Here is a 21538-nt window from a genome sequence, read left to right as displayed (position 1 = left end):
TTGACTAACCTTTTAGAAAGAAAGTCACAGAAGCAGAAGCAGTGAACCAGCTGGGCTGTGTGCACTTGGGAAACAAGTCACAGAGGCAAAAGAAGGGCCCTTAGAGCTTAGGAGAAGGGAAGCAAAGATACATGCTGAGGAAAGGAGGCGGTGGGGAAGGCCTGGGCTCTGGTCCTTTGCCTTAAGGGTTTTTATGTGTTTTCCAAAAGGGGGGATTTTAGAAGTCTCAAGGGAGGATCTCAAAAAAAATTCATCAACTTTCCAGGTGGGTTTTTTTCAGGGTCATGGTCTCCACTGATTGGTTGGCACCAGGGTAGGGGGGTCACTAGTCATTGTATCTGGTCCTAATGTCAGTCATGGTGTTGCTTTGTCTGGTTTTGCTTCTTTTCTGGGCGGGGAGCTGAAACATAACTGAGGCCTAGATGTTATCTCTAGTTTGACCAAAACTCTGTCTCTATGGTCAGCAGACATGAGGCTTTGCTCCTAAGGTCATTTAATGTTGATCAGAACCTCATTGTCCCGTGAGCTTAATGCTTAAGGGAGTGGTCCAGCAAAGGAGAAAGAAGCAGGTGAGTCAGGGTGCTGGATGGGGCCAGTTTAAATCAGCCATCTGTCTGTTTTCCCCATTCTGCTTGCCAAGGAATTTTCTTAGCTTTTTACTATGTTGCCTAATATCCAAAAAGTGACTGAGATAGCTGGGGATATTATTATTTTCTAGGGGAGATCATGGCCTAGTTAAATTACAAAGGGAAGATTGGAATTTTCTTGTCAGTTTTAATGGGTGTCATGGTAAATATGTCCAAAGAAAGAAAAACAACACTTGCGATATGGTTCTTGGCAGTTATCATAGGTGAGAGCATGACAGTAGCCGACCAAAGAGAAGCCAGCCAGACAGCCTTTATCCTGCCTTCAGGCAGGACTGTGAGATGTGGACCAAAGTAGAACTTACCCAGCTGGGGACAGATGCAGCCTCCCACGGTGGAGGAAGCATGGCGGTTGGGGCCAGCCACACGGGGATTCACATCCCAGCCCTGCTGCTTCCCAGCCCTGGGAGGTTGAGCAAGTTTCCTAACCTTGATGAACTTCAGTTTCATTATTTGTAAAGTGGGGTTGGTTCTCATCTCCTTCAGTTAAGTTGTTGGAAGTATTAAATGAAGTAACAAATATTTAGTGCTCAGCACAGCGTCTGACACATAGGTACAGAGTAAATGGTAGTTTTAGTTTTCTATCATTTTTTTTCTTTCCCTGTTTTTATTTTTTATTTTCAAGAAAAACGATTTTAAGTATAATAATGTTACATGCAATAAACAATATTTCAAGGAAAACAATTTTAAGGATACAGTCTCTATGCGGTCTCCACTTTCGCTCCTCGGGTGTCAAGGTTCTCTCCTGCGAGTTTTCCGTTGATTATTCAGAAAGTTTTCCTGTATTTTGGTTGTAATACCAGTTTGTTCCTGGGAGCATGTCCATGCAGCATCCACTTACTCTGCCGCCATTTTTAATCTCATGTTCCCTTCCCTCGGTTGCAGGCTCCTCCTTGGCCCTGTTCCTAGTCGGGCACATGTAGCTAGTTTTCTTTCTATTCTCTTCATAGAGGATATTTACAGAAGTTCTCTCTTTTCATCTTATTTCCCATTTTCCATTCTATTTTATTCCTAAGAGTATTGAAAACAATAAATAGGACGCAACTAAATGGATGTCAGTTGTAGTAAAAAAATTAAATATCCCCAATCCAGTTGTATTCCTCTCTTTCCTTCCCATTCTAGACATATTAGTTATAGCAAAGAAAGATAATAGAATCATAACATTGGTGGGCTCCTACAGCACTGGCTCCGGGAAAAGTCCTCTACTATTAGATGGCATTTATGGACAGCTGCCTAGGTAACAGTGTGGCTGTAGTGTTAAAATGAAATCATACATGTAAAGCCTTTAGTGTCCAGAATATAATAAGCAATGAAAATTCATTATCTTTTGTATCATCAGTATCATTTGCTATCACTATATGTCAGGCACTGCTAGGTGCTTTATGTGCACTCATTATCTCACTAACTCTGCAAATTTGGATCCAGGACTGATAGGGTCCCAAGTTGATCCCAGATCCTTTGAGAGGCACCAGCAGACTAAGCTCCTGGAGAATGTAGAGTTGGTTCTCATCACCTTTGAGTTTCAGTTCCCAGCACAATGGTTCACCAGATACTGGATGAAGGCAGAGCTGCATGTGTAAATGAATGAATAGAGAGTGATAGACCATCCAGTGTAGGTTCTAAGAATGTCCTGCAACAATCGTTTTTCCCCCCAAAATAAAAAGTATACTTTAAAGAAAAGGAATGAAAAATTCTAAACCAATGTTTTTTATCTGCTGGTTGATATCCATTAATGGATGATTAGATCCAGTAGGACACAACCGAGATTTTATTTACAAGTGGAACAGAACAGAATGGAATAGAAAAAAAGTCTGTGTGTATGCATACTAATGATATTCTTTGGTAAAATGTGTTTTGTACTGTGGATTTTAACTGTAAAAAGTTTGAAGAACTCTGTTTTAGCAGACAAATTATACACTATCTGCACCCTGTGATATTTTGATCTCATTGAGAACTTTTTAAAAAACCGGTCTTCCATTTTCCTTATTCATTGCATTCTGGTCCTGTGGATAAGGATTGTCCTGAGAGAGTACAGTGGTCTCAGAGCAGGTATTTTTAGCCTCAGCGATTACCTGGGGCAAAGCCAGGCTAAGCGTGTACTGCTGTGAAGGACACCAGAGTTTATGGAACAAACTCTCCAAGTGCCTAGGTTTCTGCTCCAGTTTATTGAGGTGCTTTGAGGTCAGTAATTGCTCTCTTACCAGAGATAGGTTAGAAGAAGAAAGAAGGACTTGGAACTTATTTGTAGGGAAATAATAAGCTTTCATGGATTGTTCATTGTAAAGTGCTTTGCTATCACCTCATAAAGGCATTTCCATAACTTCCTCTCCATTCTAGGTCTGTTTTCTGAAATAGAGATCCCATGATCATTAACGTGGTATTTTACATTCCTACTCTGCTGGGCACATTAACAGAAGTCCCCTGAGTAGATATGGTCTCTTACCTGAGGCCTTGGTACTTCTTCAGACACCATCCAATGTATAACTACGTCCTTACTGCTCAGCGTGTGTCAGATAGGAGATACCTTTCACCAATGACATTGCTCCCCCGCTCCCGGAACACTGAGTAGTTATAGTTAGTCTTCCCGAAGAAACTGAACTAGAATTCTTGTTAAGTTGCTGTTTAAGTTTTGTGCCCAGATCTACCACTGGTGGACCCAGGGTACACAAAATTTCCTGGCCGTGAGTTTGAAAATTGGTTGGATAATGTATGATGAAAGACATGGAAATTGACTGTAGTACTGTAAGGGGAAAGAGTGACAGCCTCTTGCAAGATGTCCAAGACAGCAGAAACCAGACAGATGGTTAGCTGCTGGTGATGCAGTGCTGGTGTCCACGCCCTGGGTGCACAGACAGGCCTGACGTGCTGTTCAATTTATGGGCTCGAAGGGAGAGGCTGCCCTTTTAACACTTTTTTTTTTTAATTGGATAGACTTATTGGTGCTGAGGTAGAGATAGATAATAGCCCTGAGTCTTAATCTTTAAAAAACTGGCTTTCCTTTGCTGGCCCCAATACTCAAATTGTATTGTTTGCCCCGGTTCTGTGGTCTAAAAGATTAGAAAAGGAGTCCTAAATTAAAGCTTTAGGAATCAACTTGTACTAGTACCTAAAAGAATAAAGTCAGAGAGCAGGCACCTTCTCCCCCGATTTCTGGGTATGTGTTTTCTACCTCCTTTGTAACTTTTCCACTTAGAAATAACATTGTTCTCCTTTCTTCATTCCTTGCAGACTCGCTCTTTACTGAGTGTATTTGAAGAAGATGCTGGCACCCTCACAGATTATACCAACCAGCTGCTCCAGGCCATGCAGCGCGTCTACGGAGCCCAGGTATCCTGCTGCCCCTCACCCGAGAGGCAGAGTGGGGGCCCTCTGCCCTCATCTGGAACTTCCCTCAGGAGGTTGAGAAATTTGAAGTAAAACACCATTTAAATTTTTGAAATAAAATCAGATTTGTTTTTCTCACTTCTGTCCACCTTCAAAAACTGAAAAAAAAGAGGGTGATTTCTCTGTAACTAGTAGAAAGGGACCACATCACTCTTTCAATTTTTTTAAAAATACAACCCCAAAGGGAAACATCTGAGTCTCCTCTTCCTACTTGTGAATGAGTGGGTTCAGTATTATGAAACATGCCCTTTGTCTATCTCATAAGTAGGCAGTCTTAGATGTCAGTGCGGGTGGGTAAAGATGTTTTTTCAAGCGCTCCTCTGAAAAGACTTGAGTCACAGTTCTGAAACTATTGGTGGCTTCTTTGTTTTGAGGAACAACTATCTCTGGCTTGCAAAACCATGGAAAATAAATTGCTGAGTAGCAAAAGTGAATCTTTTTAAGATCAAGAAGTGCCCATGTATGTTACTTTTCAAGAGAAGACTTGAGAGTTACTTAAAAATAAAATTCATTATGTTACACATCAAAATGTTATGGCAACTGATGCTTTTGATTATTGATTTTTCTTTGCTGATTGAACGCTGTACATGTTAATGTTTCTTTTCCTCACTGATGATCTCTAAAGAAATACCACATTCAGTACATAATAACAATATATATTAATACTCATGTATAGTCATTATTATACTAGAGGCCCGATGCACGAATTTGTGCACAGGTGGGGTCCAGCCAGCCCACCTCGATGGGGGCCAATCAGGGCGGGCTGGTCAGGGGGTGGGGGGAGGGAGCCTCGGGCAGTTGGCTGGCCGGCCCCACCCCCAATGGGAGTTGGGGAGGGCCGATCAGGGGCAGGGATGGCTGGGGGGAGGGACCTATCCGGGTCCCTATTGGGCCGGTTGGCCACTGCTGTGCATGTCATAGTGACTGGTTGTTCCAGTCGTTTGGTCGCTTGGCTTTTATATATATATAGATAGCTCTTAATATGCTATATAATCATTTATTATTGTCATCATTGTTTTATTAGTCATTTATTCATGTCATATGTGGACTCAGTCCTTGCCATTAGGAGCTTACAGTTGGGCTGGGAGACAGAACAATTACTTCAGAGTGTTAGTTCTAGGAGAGAAGGGGACCCAGCGGAATTGTGTTGAGCACCTAAAAGGAGGATGATGGTGAGAGTTGAGGTTTATTGAATACTTTTACATGGATCATTTCATTTAAATTCTCAACAACTCTGTGAGGTGGGTATTATTCTTATCCTCATTTTATATAGGTCTAGAGCAGTGGTCAGCAAACTCATTAGTCAACAGAGCCAAATATCAACAGTACAAAGATTGAAATTTATTTTGAGAGCCAAACTTTTTAAACTTAAACTATATAGGTAGGTACATTGTTATTAACTTAATTAGGGTACTCCTAAGGCTTAGGAAGAGCCACACTCAAGGGGCCAAAGAGCCGCATGTGGCTCGAGAGCCGAAGTTTGCCGACCACAGGTCTAGAGGATTAAGAATTCTGTTGATGAGTAACTTGTCCAAGTCCATCCCATTAATACATGGCAGAGCAAGTCAGCCTGAAGTCAGAGCCCAAACCCTTAATACTAAGCATGGGAATGGTAGCCTGAACTAGGTTAGTGGCAGTAGAAATGGAAATGAATTTCAGAGGTATTTAGTGCGCGGATCAGAAATTGATTGGATATGAAGTGGTCAGGTGGGTAAAGGATGAATCAAGAGTAATGCCCAGGTCTTTGAATTGAACATCAGTGTGGATAGTTGGGAAAACACAGGAAGAGGTGTGTGTGTGTGTGTGTGTGTGTGTGTGTGTGTGTGTGTGTGTGATGGCTGGGATGTCAGTCACCCAAAGGTCAGGCCAGAGATGTAGATTTGCAAGCTAAAATGTATAATGCAACTATAGCTTACTAATTGGAACTAATTCTTTGACCAAAGGAATTGTGTTGATTTGTAATGTTGCTTGCTTCTTTGGTATGACATGCAGAAAGAAACTGGGCACATACTTTGTCAATTTTTTTAAGCCCAATTTATATTGTATGTCTTCGTATTTTTTCCTAATTATTCAGAATTGAAGAAAATAGAAAATTTTTTTTACTGGGCTTATATCTGAACTTGTTTGCTGTTCAGCAATTTAAATATTGTCGTGAAATGATTTGTTTTCTGTTTAAGGTATAAGAACACCAAGACTTAAGGGACTGTGTCTCTGCCACTCCCAGGGGTCTCTGTTCTGCCTTTCCATATCTGTCAGAGTCATTTGCTTGGAGATGTTCAAGCGCTCTCTTATGCATTTTGTCTTTTGAGCCAGAAAACTACGTTTTGCCAAAGCTAAGTAGGTTTTGCATTCCAAAAGGCTGGAACTGGCTTTTAATTCACACCACATGACCATCACATGGGTTCTCCTTCCAGCCAGAAACCCTTCCTCCTGCCTCGGCATTTCCTGCAGCAGAGGCTAGCGGGAACAGCTGGTTAATGCTGCCAGAATCAGCAACAGCACCAAGCTTTCACATCAGCTGGGTCAGGGTCATTGGTTTCTCAGGTTTAAAGACTTAGGTGTTTTGTTTTGTTTTGTTTTTAATTTAAAAAAAGAAAACTTTCCTGACTCCTCTTTGATGGGTTTATTTATATATATGTAGTATTATTTCCCAATATTTTCATTCAACTTTTTTCATTATGTTTTCTTGGTTTACTTAACATTGTTCCTTAAATACTTTATACCTAGATCTGTGGAATTAGATTGATACAGTTTTATTTTTAAAAACAGAGGTACTTATTAGCAAGATGTAGTTTTTCATTATATTTTAAAAACCAGGTTTATGCTTTCGATAAATGATAAATATTCATAAAAGATATTTTAAATCGGACCACGTAGTAAATTGCTGTATTCTGATATAGCAAATGCCCTTCGTACCTGTTTTAGGAAGAGGAAGGGCAAGGCAAACGAGGAAAGTTATGTGCGCAGTTTTGCTGATTGTGGCTGGTTGGGGGAGATTTTAAATTTTATTTGGCTTAAGTGCTAGAATGAAGTGGCAGTCTAAGCTGTCTTCAGCATTTTATAGCAGGCCTGGAGTCACATCTGGTCTTTTCACTGTCAGGTGTGCCTTTGCACACGGTGGGAATGGAGTACTCCATTATACGTTTTTCGAATGAAGGAAGCTGTACGCATTTCTCAGGCATTAACAAAGCAGAGACAGGTTACTTAGAAAGATCTGCTATGTTTCCAACTATTGGCTAAATAAGTTAAAAACCTCTATAGTGTCTGAATAGATGCATATTCTTACCTGAGCTATTGCAGCATTCTCCTAAATGGTCTTCCTGTCTTCAGGGAGGTGTCCCCTTCAATCCCTGCACCACCCTACAGCTACATTTATCGCATCCGAACCGCCCTTCCCTCCCTGGCTTCAGATGCTTCTGTGGCTCCCTGTGACAGCGCAGCAGAGGTTCATGAACTGAGCATCAGCCGCTCCTTGGCTCTTCTTTCTATGCCATTCCTGCTGCCAGACACCCCCACCTACCCCCTCCCCTGCCAAATGCTCTTCCTGGCTTTTAAGACTGACCTCAAGTCCGAGATGTGCCTGACACCTTTCCTTTCTAACTTTTTTCCCTTCCTGGCCAGAATGCACCTGTGTGCCCAGGTGCCTGTGTACTTGTTGGTCAGAGCACTTACAATATAGCACGTGGGGTTTCCTTGTCCTGCGGACTGTGAGCTCCCTGGGAGCAGATTCTCTGTCTCCCATGCCCAGCACCATGCCTCCCCTCCTCCCCACCCTCCCCCCCCTACCCCCCCGAATGTTTGACACACAGGTGTCGAATGAAGGACTGAATTCAGAACGTCCCCTCCTCAGGTCCTTAGCTAGGGCGCTACCATCCATCCATCATCCAGACTAGAGCCCAGTTTTCTTTGACTCCCACCTCCTTCCCCACTTAGAACATGCTGCAGTTTTGCCTCAGGAATACCCCGCAGATCTCTACCACCTTTGCCTCTTTCAGGTTCGGGCTCAGACGTTTGTATCTCTCACTTGACTTCTTCAGGTGGTCTCCTGACCCTCGTGCCATGGTCCCCTTCAGTGTTTCCTTCTGCCACAGCCACTCATGATTTTTCTTCTGCTCATGTCTGATCCTGTCATTCTCTTGCCCAACTCCCTCAGGGCTTCCGTGTTGCCTCCAGAATCAAGGCCTGCCCCAAACTCAGCTTTCTGCCTCCGTTCCTGAGGCACTCCCCCTCCTCCCATGTGCCTCCCACCCCGAGGTCTCCTGAGCTAGAGCGAGCCCTGACCCCAGCTCTTGGGTACGCACTGGCACATGGGACTGTCAGCCCCTTGGCTGTAGGCAACATTATGGCCACACACTTGGAATAGGTCAAAGCAGATGCCTCCATTGTGGCTGACTGTAGTGGGTTTCCTCTGCCCCTGCTCCCATCCTCTCCCTCACACTCAGCATGGGTGGCGCGTCTGCAGAGCCTTGCGGGCTTTCAGGTGGCCTTTGCAGTTGGGAAGCAATCTGTGCCACTACTTTGCCAAAAGCTCAGTTTTCCTTTCGGGGTTGCCAGTCGCTGGTCTTCCTGCCTTGGCGACAGCCTTGGGAAGTTCCTGTCAGTAAACCCTTCACCGGGTCACCTTTTTAAAGGATTCTTAGGAGGCAGCAAGGAGCACAGGTAGTAAGCAGATTGCTGTTGCAGAGCATCGAAAGAACCTGACTCTCAAACCCATTCAGGATCTGAGAGGCCACCTCTTTTGCTGAACCACAGCTAGAACAGTGTGGGATTTATGTTCCTATCACAGGCCCTACGGGGCCTGCCCGCTGAGTACTAACTAGCTATCATGTGGGGTTTGGGGTTAGAATAGCATGGTGTTAAGAACTTGGGCTTTGGGTTTTGAGTCTGCCAGGCCTGACTTAAGTCTTTGCCTGGCCAGTTACAAGTTGTGTGATTTGAGAAAGCTGTCCTTTCTGATAGTCCCTCTCTACCTCGTAGATGCATTGTTAGGATTAAATGTGATCATGTATGAAAAACATTTAACAGCAATGCCACGTGCTAGGAAGAACTCAGTAAATGTTAGCAGCCATCTTTATTATGATGATTACCAATATTTACTCTTTACTCAAGCTCGTTTTGCAAGTCTTGCTGCAGAGATAATTGTGCGGGCTTACCTGACAGGGTGTGGGTTAATTAGCTGCTGATGGTAAACATTTCATAAACCTTTGTCTACAGTACAGTAAGGTGAGTCAGGTTACAGCTGGTCTTGTAAGGTGCTCTGTACAGGGAAGGTTTGTTTCTTTTCAGGATGCGTGACGGACCATTTTGTGCTTCTGGCTTATTCCCAGTGAAATTGTGCTGATAGAACAGAATCTTGCTGCCTGAAGTCACACACATGAAAATATACAGCGTCTCCATACGGGATTTCTGGAGGAGACGTGGCGGAGTCCACTGGACACGGTGGTGTTGGAGAGCAGCTGTTGTGTGTTGTGCCCCGCTTCCCTACGCTGCGGTGGGTGTGTGAGCAACACACACGTGCTCTCCTGTAGCCTGGGTGCAGTCTGATGCTGGCAGCTGCCTGGCCGGTTTTTCCATTACATTTGCAGCGCTTACCAGAAAGCTCGAAAGAAGAGAAGAATTCAAGCAGCCTGTAGCCCTTGCTTGTTTTGAAGGCAGGGAGGGTGGCATCATCTCTGTTGGCCAGTCTCTAAAGGATACAGATATGAGGGAGTGATATTTTAGACTTAGCCAAAATAAAAAAAAAAAGAAAATAAAAAAAGAATGAGCTAGAAGAATAGAAAATGATTCTTGAATCTGAAATAGTGTAGCTTAAAGGAGAGCGTGCTGAGGGAGCGGTGGCAGAGAGGTGGGCCTTCTGAGACATTTACTGTCTAAAGCAGGATCAGCAATATCCTGTCCTATTTTTATTATTATTTTTTATTTTGGTAAGTAGAGTGTTTTTGGAATGAAGTTACACTCATTCATTTATGTTGTTGGTTTGGCTGCTTTCATGCAACAACCGCAGAGTTGAGCAGTTGTGACAGAGACCATGTATCTCACAAGCCAAAAATAATTGCTATCTGTCCCTTTGCAGGAGAAGTTTGTCAACTCTAGCCTACAGCAGAGATCTTCTCTACTATCTCTTAGCAGGACTTGGGATTTTAGAGAGTACTGTTTAAGCATCAGGCAAACTTGGATTCATATCCCAGCCCAGCTGCTGACTGGCTGTGTGGCCTTGGACAGGTGGCTTAACCTCTCTGTGCCTGTTTCTTCACCTGTAAAACTGAGTTAATAATTAGAACCTGCCTTACAGGGTTGTGAGAATTAAATGAGCTAAGGCCTGGAATGCGCTCAGGGTGGCATCTGGCATGAATTAATTGTAAATTAATTGTAAATGTTAGCTGCTGCTGTTAGGGTGATTCTGTGGGTCTATGAAGTGTAGTCTGCATGGTGCTGCCCCAGGCAGATGCCAAGGCAGCTTGAACAAATCCATTTTAAACCCATTGCCACTAACTCAGAGGAGTAAGAGAGTCTCTGATGTAGCTGAGAATTAGCCCAGTGGCTGGGCTAAGACCCTGTTCCCATGCACTCTGATCTTCAAAACAACACTGCTGAAGATGGGCTGTCTTCTGGCTGTTGCTTCATCCTTGTCCAGTCATTTGTGACGTTTCCTTGTAGGATTAGGAAGTATTTTCCTCCCTGACACCATGATTTCCTGGTATTGTTTTAAACTTAGAATTCAGATGAATCTTCTAAACTTGTTCATTCATTCACCAAACATTTGTTGAGTGCCTGCTGTGTGCTGGGAACTGCTGCACATCCCTGTTTGGATGCTGACACAGTGCTTGTGGACCGGTCACTGGCCTTCCTCCTGGCTGCCAGCTCTGGCTGGTTTTGAAAGGGGTAGCACCCCAGTAGGATGCCAAAGCCAGGAACTTTCATTATGTTTGTTTGGCTTTATCTTGGGGAAAAGGAGAGAGTGCCACATTTCAGGGTCCATTAATGCCTGTTCCTTGGAGCAACTGAAGGAATTTAGGGAAAGGGCTAGCCAGCTGGCTGTAAAGAGGGTCCAAAAAAGGAGGATGAGGCTCTGCTGGGTCTTGCAAAGAAGGACCGTGAAAAATAGAAAAGTCTCTGCAGAACTGAGGCCTTGCCCCTAATGGAACAGCAAACTCAGGAGAACCAAGGCCAAGGCAGGCTGGCCCTTCCTCTCCCCACCTCCATCTCCTCCAGGCCAGACCTGGTGCCTCTGCCCTTCTGTTAGGGATAAGCCGTGAATCTAAAGAGAAGCTTTAACCGAGCTTGGGAAACATAAGACACGTTTTCTAGGCTGGATGCATTGGTGGTGGGGATAGTTACAGAAAACTGCTGTGGAGCCAGAGATTAGAGGGATGAGTAAGAGAAGAGGAAAATGGACAGTGAAAATTGGCACAAAATGGGCCTCCCCGGCTTTGCAGCCGTGCTTCTGTGTTACAATCCATCATTACCGACCCAGTGCTGTTGGGTAGGATCGGATCATGTCCTGGTGCTGCTGAAATCCCCATTGCACCTAGAATGAAGTCTGAATCTGGGCCACCGCGTCCTGCGTGCCCTAGCTCTGCCTGCCCTGCCAGCCTCGTCCTGCCTCCGTGCCCTGCACCCCTTACTCCACTCCTCTCCCTTTATAGCTCTTCCAACAGGCTGTACGCTTTTCCCACAGGAGAGTCCCTCCTGGAAAGCTGTCCCCATGGCTCACTCCCAGTCTTTCGTCAGGGTCTGCTTAAAGCATCTCTTCCTTACAGACCCTCCGGCTCTTCCTGTCAGAACCCCCTAATGCATCCAGTATTCCCTTTGCGGTTCTCATTATGCTTACAACTATTTTTTTGATGTCCGCTTTCCCAGTAAGCCCTGTGGGAGCACAGGGACCATGCCTTTGTTGACCCTGTTATAATTGTTCCGTACATTTGTTTATTGACTCAGTAACCAGGAGCAATACTTTGTAAATGGTTGGGGGCGGGGCACAAGCTTTAACCTTTTATTCTACAAATAATTTCTGAGCAAAATAATTATTTTACACACATATTTTAAAGGAATTCTCCGAGGTGCCATTTTTCAGTGACTGTACACACATTGGACAAGTCTTACTTGCTTTTCTCTTCTCCGCAGAATGAAATGTGCCTGGCCACTCAACAGCTTTCTAAGCAGCTCCTGGCATATGAGAAACAGGTAACTTGATACTTATATGGCATGTGATGTTGTGCTCAGGACTTTCTTAACTGGAGTTCTTTAAAAGAAATTCTCCAAAGGCTTTTTTAAGAGACCTTCTATCCTCCTTCCCCCTTTCCCTCTCTTTTTTTCCATAATCCATTTCCATTTTTTCTTGCCTTTTCCTTTCCCCTGATAAATTCTCACTGGTGATTATCTTAGAGTCTGTATGATGCCTTCTCACTAGCCTATAGAATTAATCAGCTGCCCTTGAGGGAGGGTTCATGGTCCCTGAGAGACTACAAATGAATTGACACTAACAATTCCAGGAAATAAATGCAGATACCATGATGTCTGAACAGGGGGTGATGGCCAATGAAGGAATAGTTTGGGAGGGGCAGTTGTGTGCTCGACGCTCTAGCGTGCCCTGCTCTTGGGAGAAGAAAGGAAGTTGGTGTGGAGGATATGTGTGGTGGGGTGATGCCGTGGTGCTGAATTCCCAAGCATTCCATAATACCTGGCTCTCTTATTCTTTGGTCTTAGAATTTTGCTCTTGGCAAAGGCGATGAAGAAGTAATTTCTACACTTCACTACTTCTCCAAAGTGGTGGATGAGGTAAGTTAGCAACATGGCAAAAAAAAATTGTTTTATTCATTTTTGAACTTTCAGCTTTTACGTTGGTCCGCTTTCCATATTTAGATACCTACTTAAATATCCGAGATGTTATCTCAACTTGTTGATATTCCAAGGTTTGTTTCATAAAAGAGATTGTATACTATCATATGTTTCCAGTTTGAGAGGAAGGGCTTTGATATATATGAGCAATAAACCAAAAGAAAGATTTCCAAGAATTTAGTTTCCTAAGGAGGGTGCATTAGCCTCTCAGAACTGCTGTAATAAATGACAAGTATGTGGCTTAAAACAATAGAAATTTATTTTCTCACAGTTCTGGAAGCCAGAAGTGTGAAATCAAGGTGTTGGCAGGGCCATGGTTCTCAACCTTGGCTGCACATTAGAATCACCTGGGAATCTTTTTAAAATCCTGATTTCTGGGCCTCATCCTCCGGAAATTCTGTTTCTTTGTTATGGGGTGGGGCCACAACATTAGTAACAAAGGAACAAAATTTCTGGAGGAGAGGCCCAGAAATCAGGATTTTAAAAAGATTCCCAGGTGATTCTAATGTGCAGCCAAGGTTGAGAACCACTGCTCTGGCGGGGGGGGGGGGGGGGGGGGGGGGGATCCTTCCTCTTCTGGCTTCTGGTGGTTCCAGATGGTTCTTGGCTTGTGGCAGCATCACTCCCACCTCACCCTGCCTTCACATGGCCTTCTTCCCGGATTACACCTCACCCCCCATGTTTTTTCTCTTTTCTGTGTCCTCTCTTCTCATAAGGACACTTGTCATTGGATTTGGGGCCCACCTGGATAACCCAGGATGATCTCATTTCAGGACCCTTTGTTACATCTGCAGAGACCATTTTCTCAAATATTCACATGTTCGGGGTGAACATTTCTTTTTGGGGGAACAGGATTCCACTCACTGAAAAGGGTTTCATACAAATGTTCTGGTAGCTGTATCGTATAATGCTCTTGGAAGGTTTGTGGAAACAGGTATTATTGTAGGAAAAGTGCATAAATCCTAATTGTTAAAAAAAAAAAAAAAAAAAGAGCTCAGATGCTACTAGTGCTGGGCAGAATCCCCTGCAAAATTAGGTAGATTTAAACTGTTTCATCTTTCAAGGAGTTTGCAAACTTGTCATAGAAAATCGTGACAAAGAATAAGCAAAAAAGAATATGCAGATGCCACTGAACTGTTGAATCGTTAATACGAAGTAGCACTATCTTCAGATTATAAAATGAGAAACTAACATTCATGTAAAATTGTACTGATAGCATTTCATTCATTCAGCAAATCAGTCCAAGTTCATTCGACAACCGTGATTGACCACCTGCTGGTTAGCAGGTGCTGTTCTGGGCACTGAGGATGCACCAGAGCACAAGTTGACCGGTTCTTTTTTAGCTTCATCCTCTACCCCACTACTGTGACTTTGTTTAAAATGTGTGTTAAAATGGATGGATAATATAATTAGAGAGGAGCAGAAAGTAATTTTTTTGGAAAGTGAGGATAAGAATGTTTATTAATTAGCAGTGAATAAATAATCCAGGGAAAGAAGCAAAAACTACACCCACTGAAGCCATATGTTTTCTTGACTGGAAGACAGTGGCTAAGGACATGTGGGTAGTCGTCTGAACCAAGATTTCCAGATAAAGATATTTACTCGCAACCATATTTTCATGGGCAGAGATGATGATGATTTCAGTGGAGAGTGAATCACTCTCAAAGGATGGGGGCCTGGAAGTGTGACTGTCTGGTGGCATCATGGCCTCCTGGAAGTTCAGCACCTTAAGGCATTTTCAGAGATGGAAGTGAGAGCAGTTAGCTCAGGGAAGAGGGGAGTCGCTTTTGAGGTTATTTTTCTACCTGGGCCTATACCAGATTGAAAACTTTTCAAGACAAGTAATTTGGCTCCGAAGTTTAAAAAAACTCCAAATAAAAGTAGTTTATGCAGCTTATATTTAATAGAATGTCCTGGAAGCAGATCTCGCTGTAGTGGCATGCAGAGATTTTGGCATTGGTGATTCCCCCGAAAGCAAGGTTTCTTAGTCACTTTCTTGGAGTTCATCTGAGACAGGAAGTCGTTGTCTTTATGGATTCCATTGCTGAGTGGGTGTCAGGTCCTCTGCTCTGAGTGTTTTTTATTCACATTCCTGCTTTATCCTCACAGCAGCCATGCAGGGAAGATGATGGGTCCCCATTTTCTCTGTGACACTGCTGAAGTGCCAAGAGGTCATCTACACTCTGTCCACTCTCCTCAGAGAAGACACTGTGTTTAGAAATGGTTGTCCCATACCTCTCCAAAGCCCCAAGGCAAAAAGTGGGTGACACGCACCCTTTGAACCTTAAGAAGAAAGTAGGAAGAAAATGAGTAGCTAGGAAATTTGCCGTTCCTGAAGTGCATAACCATTGGAATGCCACTTATCTCACTGAGTTTTGGGTTCTTCATCTGTGGGAAAGCCCACTTAATTACGATGTTACAACGATTAAATGAAATGATGTATATCAGATGTTGAGCCCAGAGACAGGCACATAGTAGGTGCACTTGTTGACTTTCACTCAATTAACTTAGTAAAAAAAACAGTCCATTTCTTATTGAAGTTATTGAGGAAAAATCATTAACACATTCTATCCTGATGGCTAATTTAGAGGCGTGACTGTCTTCGTGTATTTCCAGCTGGACAAAGCTGCCATGCCTTGGCTTGATTGACAGATGGGGAGAACATTACCAGCTCGGCCTGTAGCTCCTTGCCTGGCGAAGGGTCGACCTTGGGCAAGGCTTTAAGTTTATCAAAGCAGCCTCTGCAGGAATAGCCCTGAAGGACCAGAGGACTGGGAGACCTCTGTGTGGAAGGAGACTCGGATATCACTGAGAGAAACTACCCCATGTTTACTCCACAAAGTGACTGCTGGGTGACTCCCCTATTCACCCAGCAGGAACCCTGGGGCATCCTCAGTGACCTCTGCCAGTCCGGGCCCAGGGAAGATCCCTTCCACTGTGTTTGTTTCTAATTGCTAATGTCTGGCTGCCAGAACATTTGAAGTTTTTGGCAGCTTTGTGAACATGAAAAAGTAACTCTATCTCAGACAGTGGAATGGGAAGAGCATGGCGTTTGGATCCTAATAGCCTGGGATTAAATCCCAGTCATGCCACTTACTTGCCTACCTGTAAAACAGGGATAATAAATAATACCTAACTCACAGAGCAGGTGAAACTGAGAACTAAAGCATAGAAAGCTGCCCTACAGAAAATGCTCCAAATGGTGGTACTGATGGGGTTCACTTATTTCTCCTTGACCACTGACAGCGACGGGATTTAGCAAGGCCTTGAGATAGAAGGGGAGGAAGAGAGGAAGAATCAAGAGCTATTAGAACTGTCTGGTGTGAAGGGTCACGTTTGGATACAGTCGTCTCATTCTTAGAAAGGTTTTTTTCTAAAGAGCAGAGGCCTGGGTCTGGCTGAGTTGTTTCTGTAGGGAGCTTTCTTTGCCAGAGCATATTCCCAGGCCCACGTCTGCAGCTGGCTGTGGTTTCAGGGTTAGAAGGCTCCCAGCAGGCCTGCCTTTCAAGTGTGACTGCAGCCCTCTGCGAGTGAGAGAGCTCACAGTGGCCTGGCGAGGCTGCGACTTGTGCTGAGCGCTCCACCCAGTGAGCTGTGTTCACTGCAAGCACATCACAGCGCTCTTGCTCCCCAGGGGGTGTGGCTTAGCCTGAGAACACTGAGCCAGAGTTTGCACAGTAAGCAAACGATAACTATGGCTCAGACTCCTTTAGCAAACTTAACCGGTCAGTTAGAACCTCACATTTAGCGTTTAATACCTCTAGGCCCCTGGTCGGCAAACTGCGGCTCGCGAGCCACATGCGGCTCTTTGGCCCCTTGAGTGTTGCTCTTCCACAAAGTACCACATGTGGGCACACCCGTACAGTGCAATTGAAACTTCGTGGCCCTTGCGCAGAAGTCAGTATTTTGTGGAAGAACCGCACTCAAGGGGCCAAAGAGCCACATGTGGCTCGCGAGCCGCAGTTTGCCGACCACTGCTCTAGGCCAACATCATTTACTGCTTTAAGAGGGTATTTATTTGCCGAAACCGGTTTGGCTCAGTGGATGGAGCGTCGGCCTGCGGACTGAAGGGTCCCAGGTTCGATTCCGGTCAAGGGCATGTACCTTGGTTGCAGGCATATCCCCAGTGGGAGATGTGCAGGAGGCAGCTGATTGATGTTTCTCTCTCATCAATGTTTCTAACTCTCTATCTCTCTCCCTTCCTCTCTGTGAAAAATCAATAAAATATATTTAAAAAAAAAAAAAAAAAAAAAAAAAAAAAAAAAAAAAAAAAAAAGAGGGTATTTATTTGCCAAAGAAGTATAACTGAGCTCTCTAACCACTCGGAAGTGTTCATCGCGATTCCTTGGTAAAATAAGATAAAAAATAAGATTCCTTCAGTAAAATAGTGGATATAATTTTCTTTAATAGATTTCTCTTTCTTTTAGCTTAACGTTCTCCATACAGAGCTGGCTAAACAGTTGGCAGACACAATGGTTCTACCCATTGTACAATTTCGAGAAAAGGATCTCACAGGTAAAGTAACTGAATTCAGTGCCAGTTACCTTTAAAATATTACTTCATTTAATAATAATTCGTACTGCATTAATTTCTTTAAATGTGTGGATTACTGAGAAATGCCCTTTCTTGTTGAGTAGCTCAGTTTAACTAACTTGCATTGAATCCCCACTGTGTTCTTGGCTCAGCTAAAGGAGGTCACAGGCTAATAAAACAGACTTGGAGTCAGACAACGGTAACATCACGTGGTGAGGGCAGCAGGACAGAGACGTTCAAGGAATAGCAAGAAGGACAGAAAGACATCATTGCCCTTTTGAGGACAGGGTGCCAGGGCAGGCTTCCTGGAGAAGGTGATCTCCTAGCGGGGCTTTCAGAGCTGAATTCGCGTTTACCGAGCACACAAGATAGCAAGGCTTGTGTTACCGCCTGGAGCATTTGTGAAGGCACGCTATTCTTACGGATGTAAGGTGGTGGGAGGCTTGGATATCATTTTTAACCATCTGTACGCCATAAGCGTCTGTAGACGCAAGCGGCGGACCTTTTTTAATTAAATTCAAAGTATCATGGCAGTTAACTGGTTAAAAGAAATGTTCTGGAAAGAAAATAATCATCCCCTAAGACCTGGGTTGCCTTTTGGGTTTTTTTTAAAATAATTTTTATTTCTTAAAGTATTACAAAGAGTATTACATATGTCTCCTTTTTTCCCCCCCCTTGACATTCCCCCGGCCCCTACCCACCGCCCCCCGCCCCGCCCCGTGTCTTGTGTCCATTGGTTAATCTTATATGCATGCATATAAGTCCTTCGGTTGATCTCTTAATCCCCCCAAGCCCTCCCCAGGCTTCCCACTGTAGTTTGACAGTCTGTTCAATGTTGCTCTGCTTCTGTATCTACCCCTGTTCATCAGTCTATACTGGTCTCCTTTATCTGTCCCAACCTCACTGGAGTAGTCTCAACCTCACCAGGGCCGTCTGAGCCTCACCAGGGCCGTTATAGCCTCACCGGGGCCGTCCCGACCTCACCGGGGAAGTTTCAACCTCACCAGGGCTGTCCCTACCTCACCGGGGCCGTTTTGTTTTTTGGAATTGAGAGTGTCTGCTCACAGCTTTGGTGACAGTAGTCTCATGACTCCAGGAGAGCTAAACGTGGATTAGGAGTATTTACCCAGGATGGTGATTTTTTTTTTTTAAGGAGAGTATCAATGAAAAAAGTTAAAGTGTCCTTTTCTGATGACACCAGGAAAAATTTGAAGTGTTGGTGCAGGTCATACTTGAGTCAGCATCAGAACCAATTTAGAATCTGGCACCTCCCACCCCCCCACACCCCTCCATCCCTGTTGGTGGTGTTTCATTTTGCTGCCTTACTCGTTTGCCCACCAATACAGGTATGGAATCTGGATGAGGGCAGCACAAGAAATATTAAGAAAGCTATTTAAATTGGTAAGGAAAAACATCACAGCTCTGCTCCAATAGGAAGAAAAAGGGAGAGAGAAAGAAGGGAAAATGTGAGAAAGTATCCTGATATCAAGAAATAAAATGAAGAGAAATTAAAAAGCTGGAGGCAGTTTTGAAGTAAATTGAGAAGCAATATAGATGATGTGAAAATGCTGGGCTTCAAGGAAGTAGAGATGGAGAGTGTTAAAATTGTAAAGCATCAATTTTGTTTAGGTGTCTGTGTTTTTAAGTGTTTAACCTTGGACTCCCATTGCTCTCATTGATCTTTTTGGGGGGTTTGTCTTGGACTTTGTTTAGCCACCTTTGTATGTAAAAGGGTAGCGCCCACATGGGGTAATAGTTATTGGTGTTGGCTTGCTGAAAGTATAGTACACTGGGTTGCTTCAGATCTTTTTCGTTAAAACAAGCACCCATGTTCTTTTGTCGGGTTTTAAAATGGCAATGACAGGAAATTTCTAGGGTTTGGTATAGTCAGGGCATTCTGAGGGGAGATGTCTGAGAACACAGTGGGGGCTGAAGAGGCGGAGCTTATACATACACTCCAGGTCTCCATGCATAGTCCCTGCCACCATGCCCTCCACCTGGTCCTTGAGTGCCCTCTCCTTCATAGATCCCCACAGGCTGTCTGGAGAGAACTGCCCCATGCTCCATGGGCAGTCAGGGTCCCTGGGTGTGGGTGCAGCTGAAGCCACAAGCTCCAGTGAGACCAAGAGTCCCAGCCAGGCCAGGGCCCCGTGAGGGCCGAGGGCCTGAGGTGCTGGCAGCGCCTTCCCGTCCTCGTGGACGGCTTTCTTTCCTTGGGCAAGCACGCAGCTCTGGACCGGCTTGCTTTGTTTCTCTGCTCTAAGACATCTCTTTTCTCTTGTGTAGAAGTAAGCACGCTAAAGGATCTCTTCGGACTCGCCAGCACTGGTAGGCACCCTCCCATTCTTGTGTGTGGGTTCAGTGAGTCTGTGGGCAGAGACACTGAATGATTGTTCTTGCCTTTCACCCTGTCTGGGTGCTAACATGTCTCTTTACTTTTAGAGCATGACCTCTCAATGGCAAAATATAGCCGGCTTCCTAAGAAAAAGGAGAATGAAAAGGTGAGAACGCCTGCCTTACATGTGCTCACTTCTTACGTCGCTCCTTTGTGTCTTCCCTTGTGAGTTGGTGGCATTGAGTGTATCTTGGTGAATTTCTTCTCTTTTTTCCTATACATAGATTTTTAAATTTTTTATTCTAAATCTCCTAAAGTAGATTTTTCACTTCCTAATTCTAGCTTTGAAAGTTAGTTTTCAAACACCAACTTGGGACCATTGTAAAATTATAGTCACACTATGATTTTAACGTAAGCTGGGCACCTCACATGATTGAATCATAGGCACTCAGGCACTTGTTGGCTCTGACTCTTTAACTCACTACTTACTGTAAATAATAATGGATATTTTCAGGCACGTACCTTTCATTTCTGTCACATGATTTCCTTAGAGTAGTCTCACAGGGGACCCAGAATGTGTGTGGCCTTCAGCGACTGGCCATGTTGTTTTCCTAACGAGTGTGGCGCTGGGAGTGCTACCAGGAGAAGGGACTGGCTCCACTCAATGCAGCCTCACAACATGGACATGCTATCCCTTTACTGTTTTTAATTTGGATATTTAAAAACATGAGGTGGAACCTTATCTATGCTTCATTCTCTTTGTTACAAAAATGGTTCTCATGTAGAAATCGGCATGGTTTGGAGTTGCGTGCTCTTACGGAATTGCCACGTCCGTTAGCCAAAGTGCCATTTTCCTCTCACCTCTTAACCAGGTGAAGACGGAAGTGGTGAAGGAGGTGGCAGCTGCCCGGCGGAAACAGCACCTTTCGTCCCTTCAGTACTACTGCGCCCTCAACGCGCTGCAGTACAGGAAGCGCATGGCCATGATGGAGCCCATGGTGGGCTTCGCCCACGGACAGGTAAGCAGTCCTTCCCCTCAGGCATAGGACCTACGCCAGCTGTGGAGGGCAGCGCGGCCTTCTGCTGAGGGAGCACAGGGGACGCACAAGCAGTGCCAGAGGAGGAAACACGTGCACAGCTTCTCAGAAGCTCTCAGAAGCTCGGCACCTGGAGAGCTTGCGGTGGGCCGGACCGTCAGCTGGGCTTGGGCTGTACACGCAGGAAATGATGGCCTTGATCCTGTGCCTCCTGTGGGCAGGAGCTGGCATGGTCCTTGTCTCTAATCCAATGACAGGAGGCCAGGCCCGATTGTCTGAGAAGCAGCTGCCTGTGCAGGCTGTGGAGCCAGGCTCACCAGCTAGGACTCCGCTGCTCAGTGTGGTACAGTCACCTCGGTGGGCTGTTCTCGTGATGTGTGGCGGAGGCGAATGCCAGCACCTGGGCCGGTAGGAGGTGGGGAAATGTTGCCAGTGATTGATGAAATCACTGCAGAATGTTTGTGTGCAGGGAGGTCCCAGGTTCAGGATGGGGCCTTGACTGTGGCACCAGCCTGGCAGGGACAGGAGTGGTGGGAATGTGAGGCGAGTGGCACCAGCCTCGCCCGCCATCCCTGCCCTGCGTTAGCCCCACTTACATTGACTCCAGACTCACTCCGGCTTGTGAGAAACGCATCTGGGAACCTTCTCTGATCTAGGAACAGAAAGGGATGTGAGGAAGCAAAATGTTGAGAAGGAAAAGTCAGCAACTTAAAAACTTACGTGTGAGCACCTATTATTTTCATAATACATTGAAAAAATACATATTG

At 44.7% G+C, this 21538-nt stretch overlaps 1 protein-coding gene across 2 annotated transcripts in view; it reads left to right on the top strand.

The window, feature by feature from the left end:
• APPL2 (adaptor protein, phosphotyrosine interacting with PH domain and leucine zipper 2) overlaps positions 1-21538 on the top strand; it is a 41802-nt gene that overhangs the window by 4308 nt on the left and 15956 nt on the right. For both annotated transcript variants that reach the window (XM_070410961.1, XM_070410960.1), the window contains exons 2-8: positions 3873-3971; positions 12153-12212; positions 12735-12806; positions 17294-17381; positions 19686-19727; positions 19842-19900; positions 20607-20753. In XM_070410961.1, the coding sequence (XP_070267062.1) occupies positions 3873-3971; positions 12153-12212; positions 12735-12806; positions 17294-17381; positions 19686-19727; positions 19842-19900; positions 20607-20753 (567 nt within the window). The remainder of the gene's footprint in view (positions 1-3872; positions 3972-12152; positions 12213-12734; positions 12807-17293; positions 17382-19685; positions 19728-19841; positions 19901-20606; positions 20754-21538) is intronic.

The sequence above is a fragment of the Myotis yumanensis genome, unplaced genomic scaffold (genome assembly GCF_028538775.1).
Source record: "Myotis yumanensis isolate MYYU_CA2020_CCGP unplaced genomic scaffold, mMyoYum1.0.hap1 SCAF_3, whole genome shotgun sequence".
Taxonomy (NCBI): domain Eukaryota; kingdom Metazoa; phylum Chordata; class Mammalia; order Chiroptera; family Vespertilionidae; genus Myotis; species Myotis yumanensis.
This window is presented reverse-complemented; position numbering and strand designations above follow the sequence as displayed.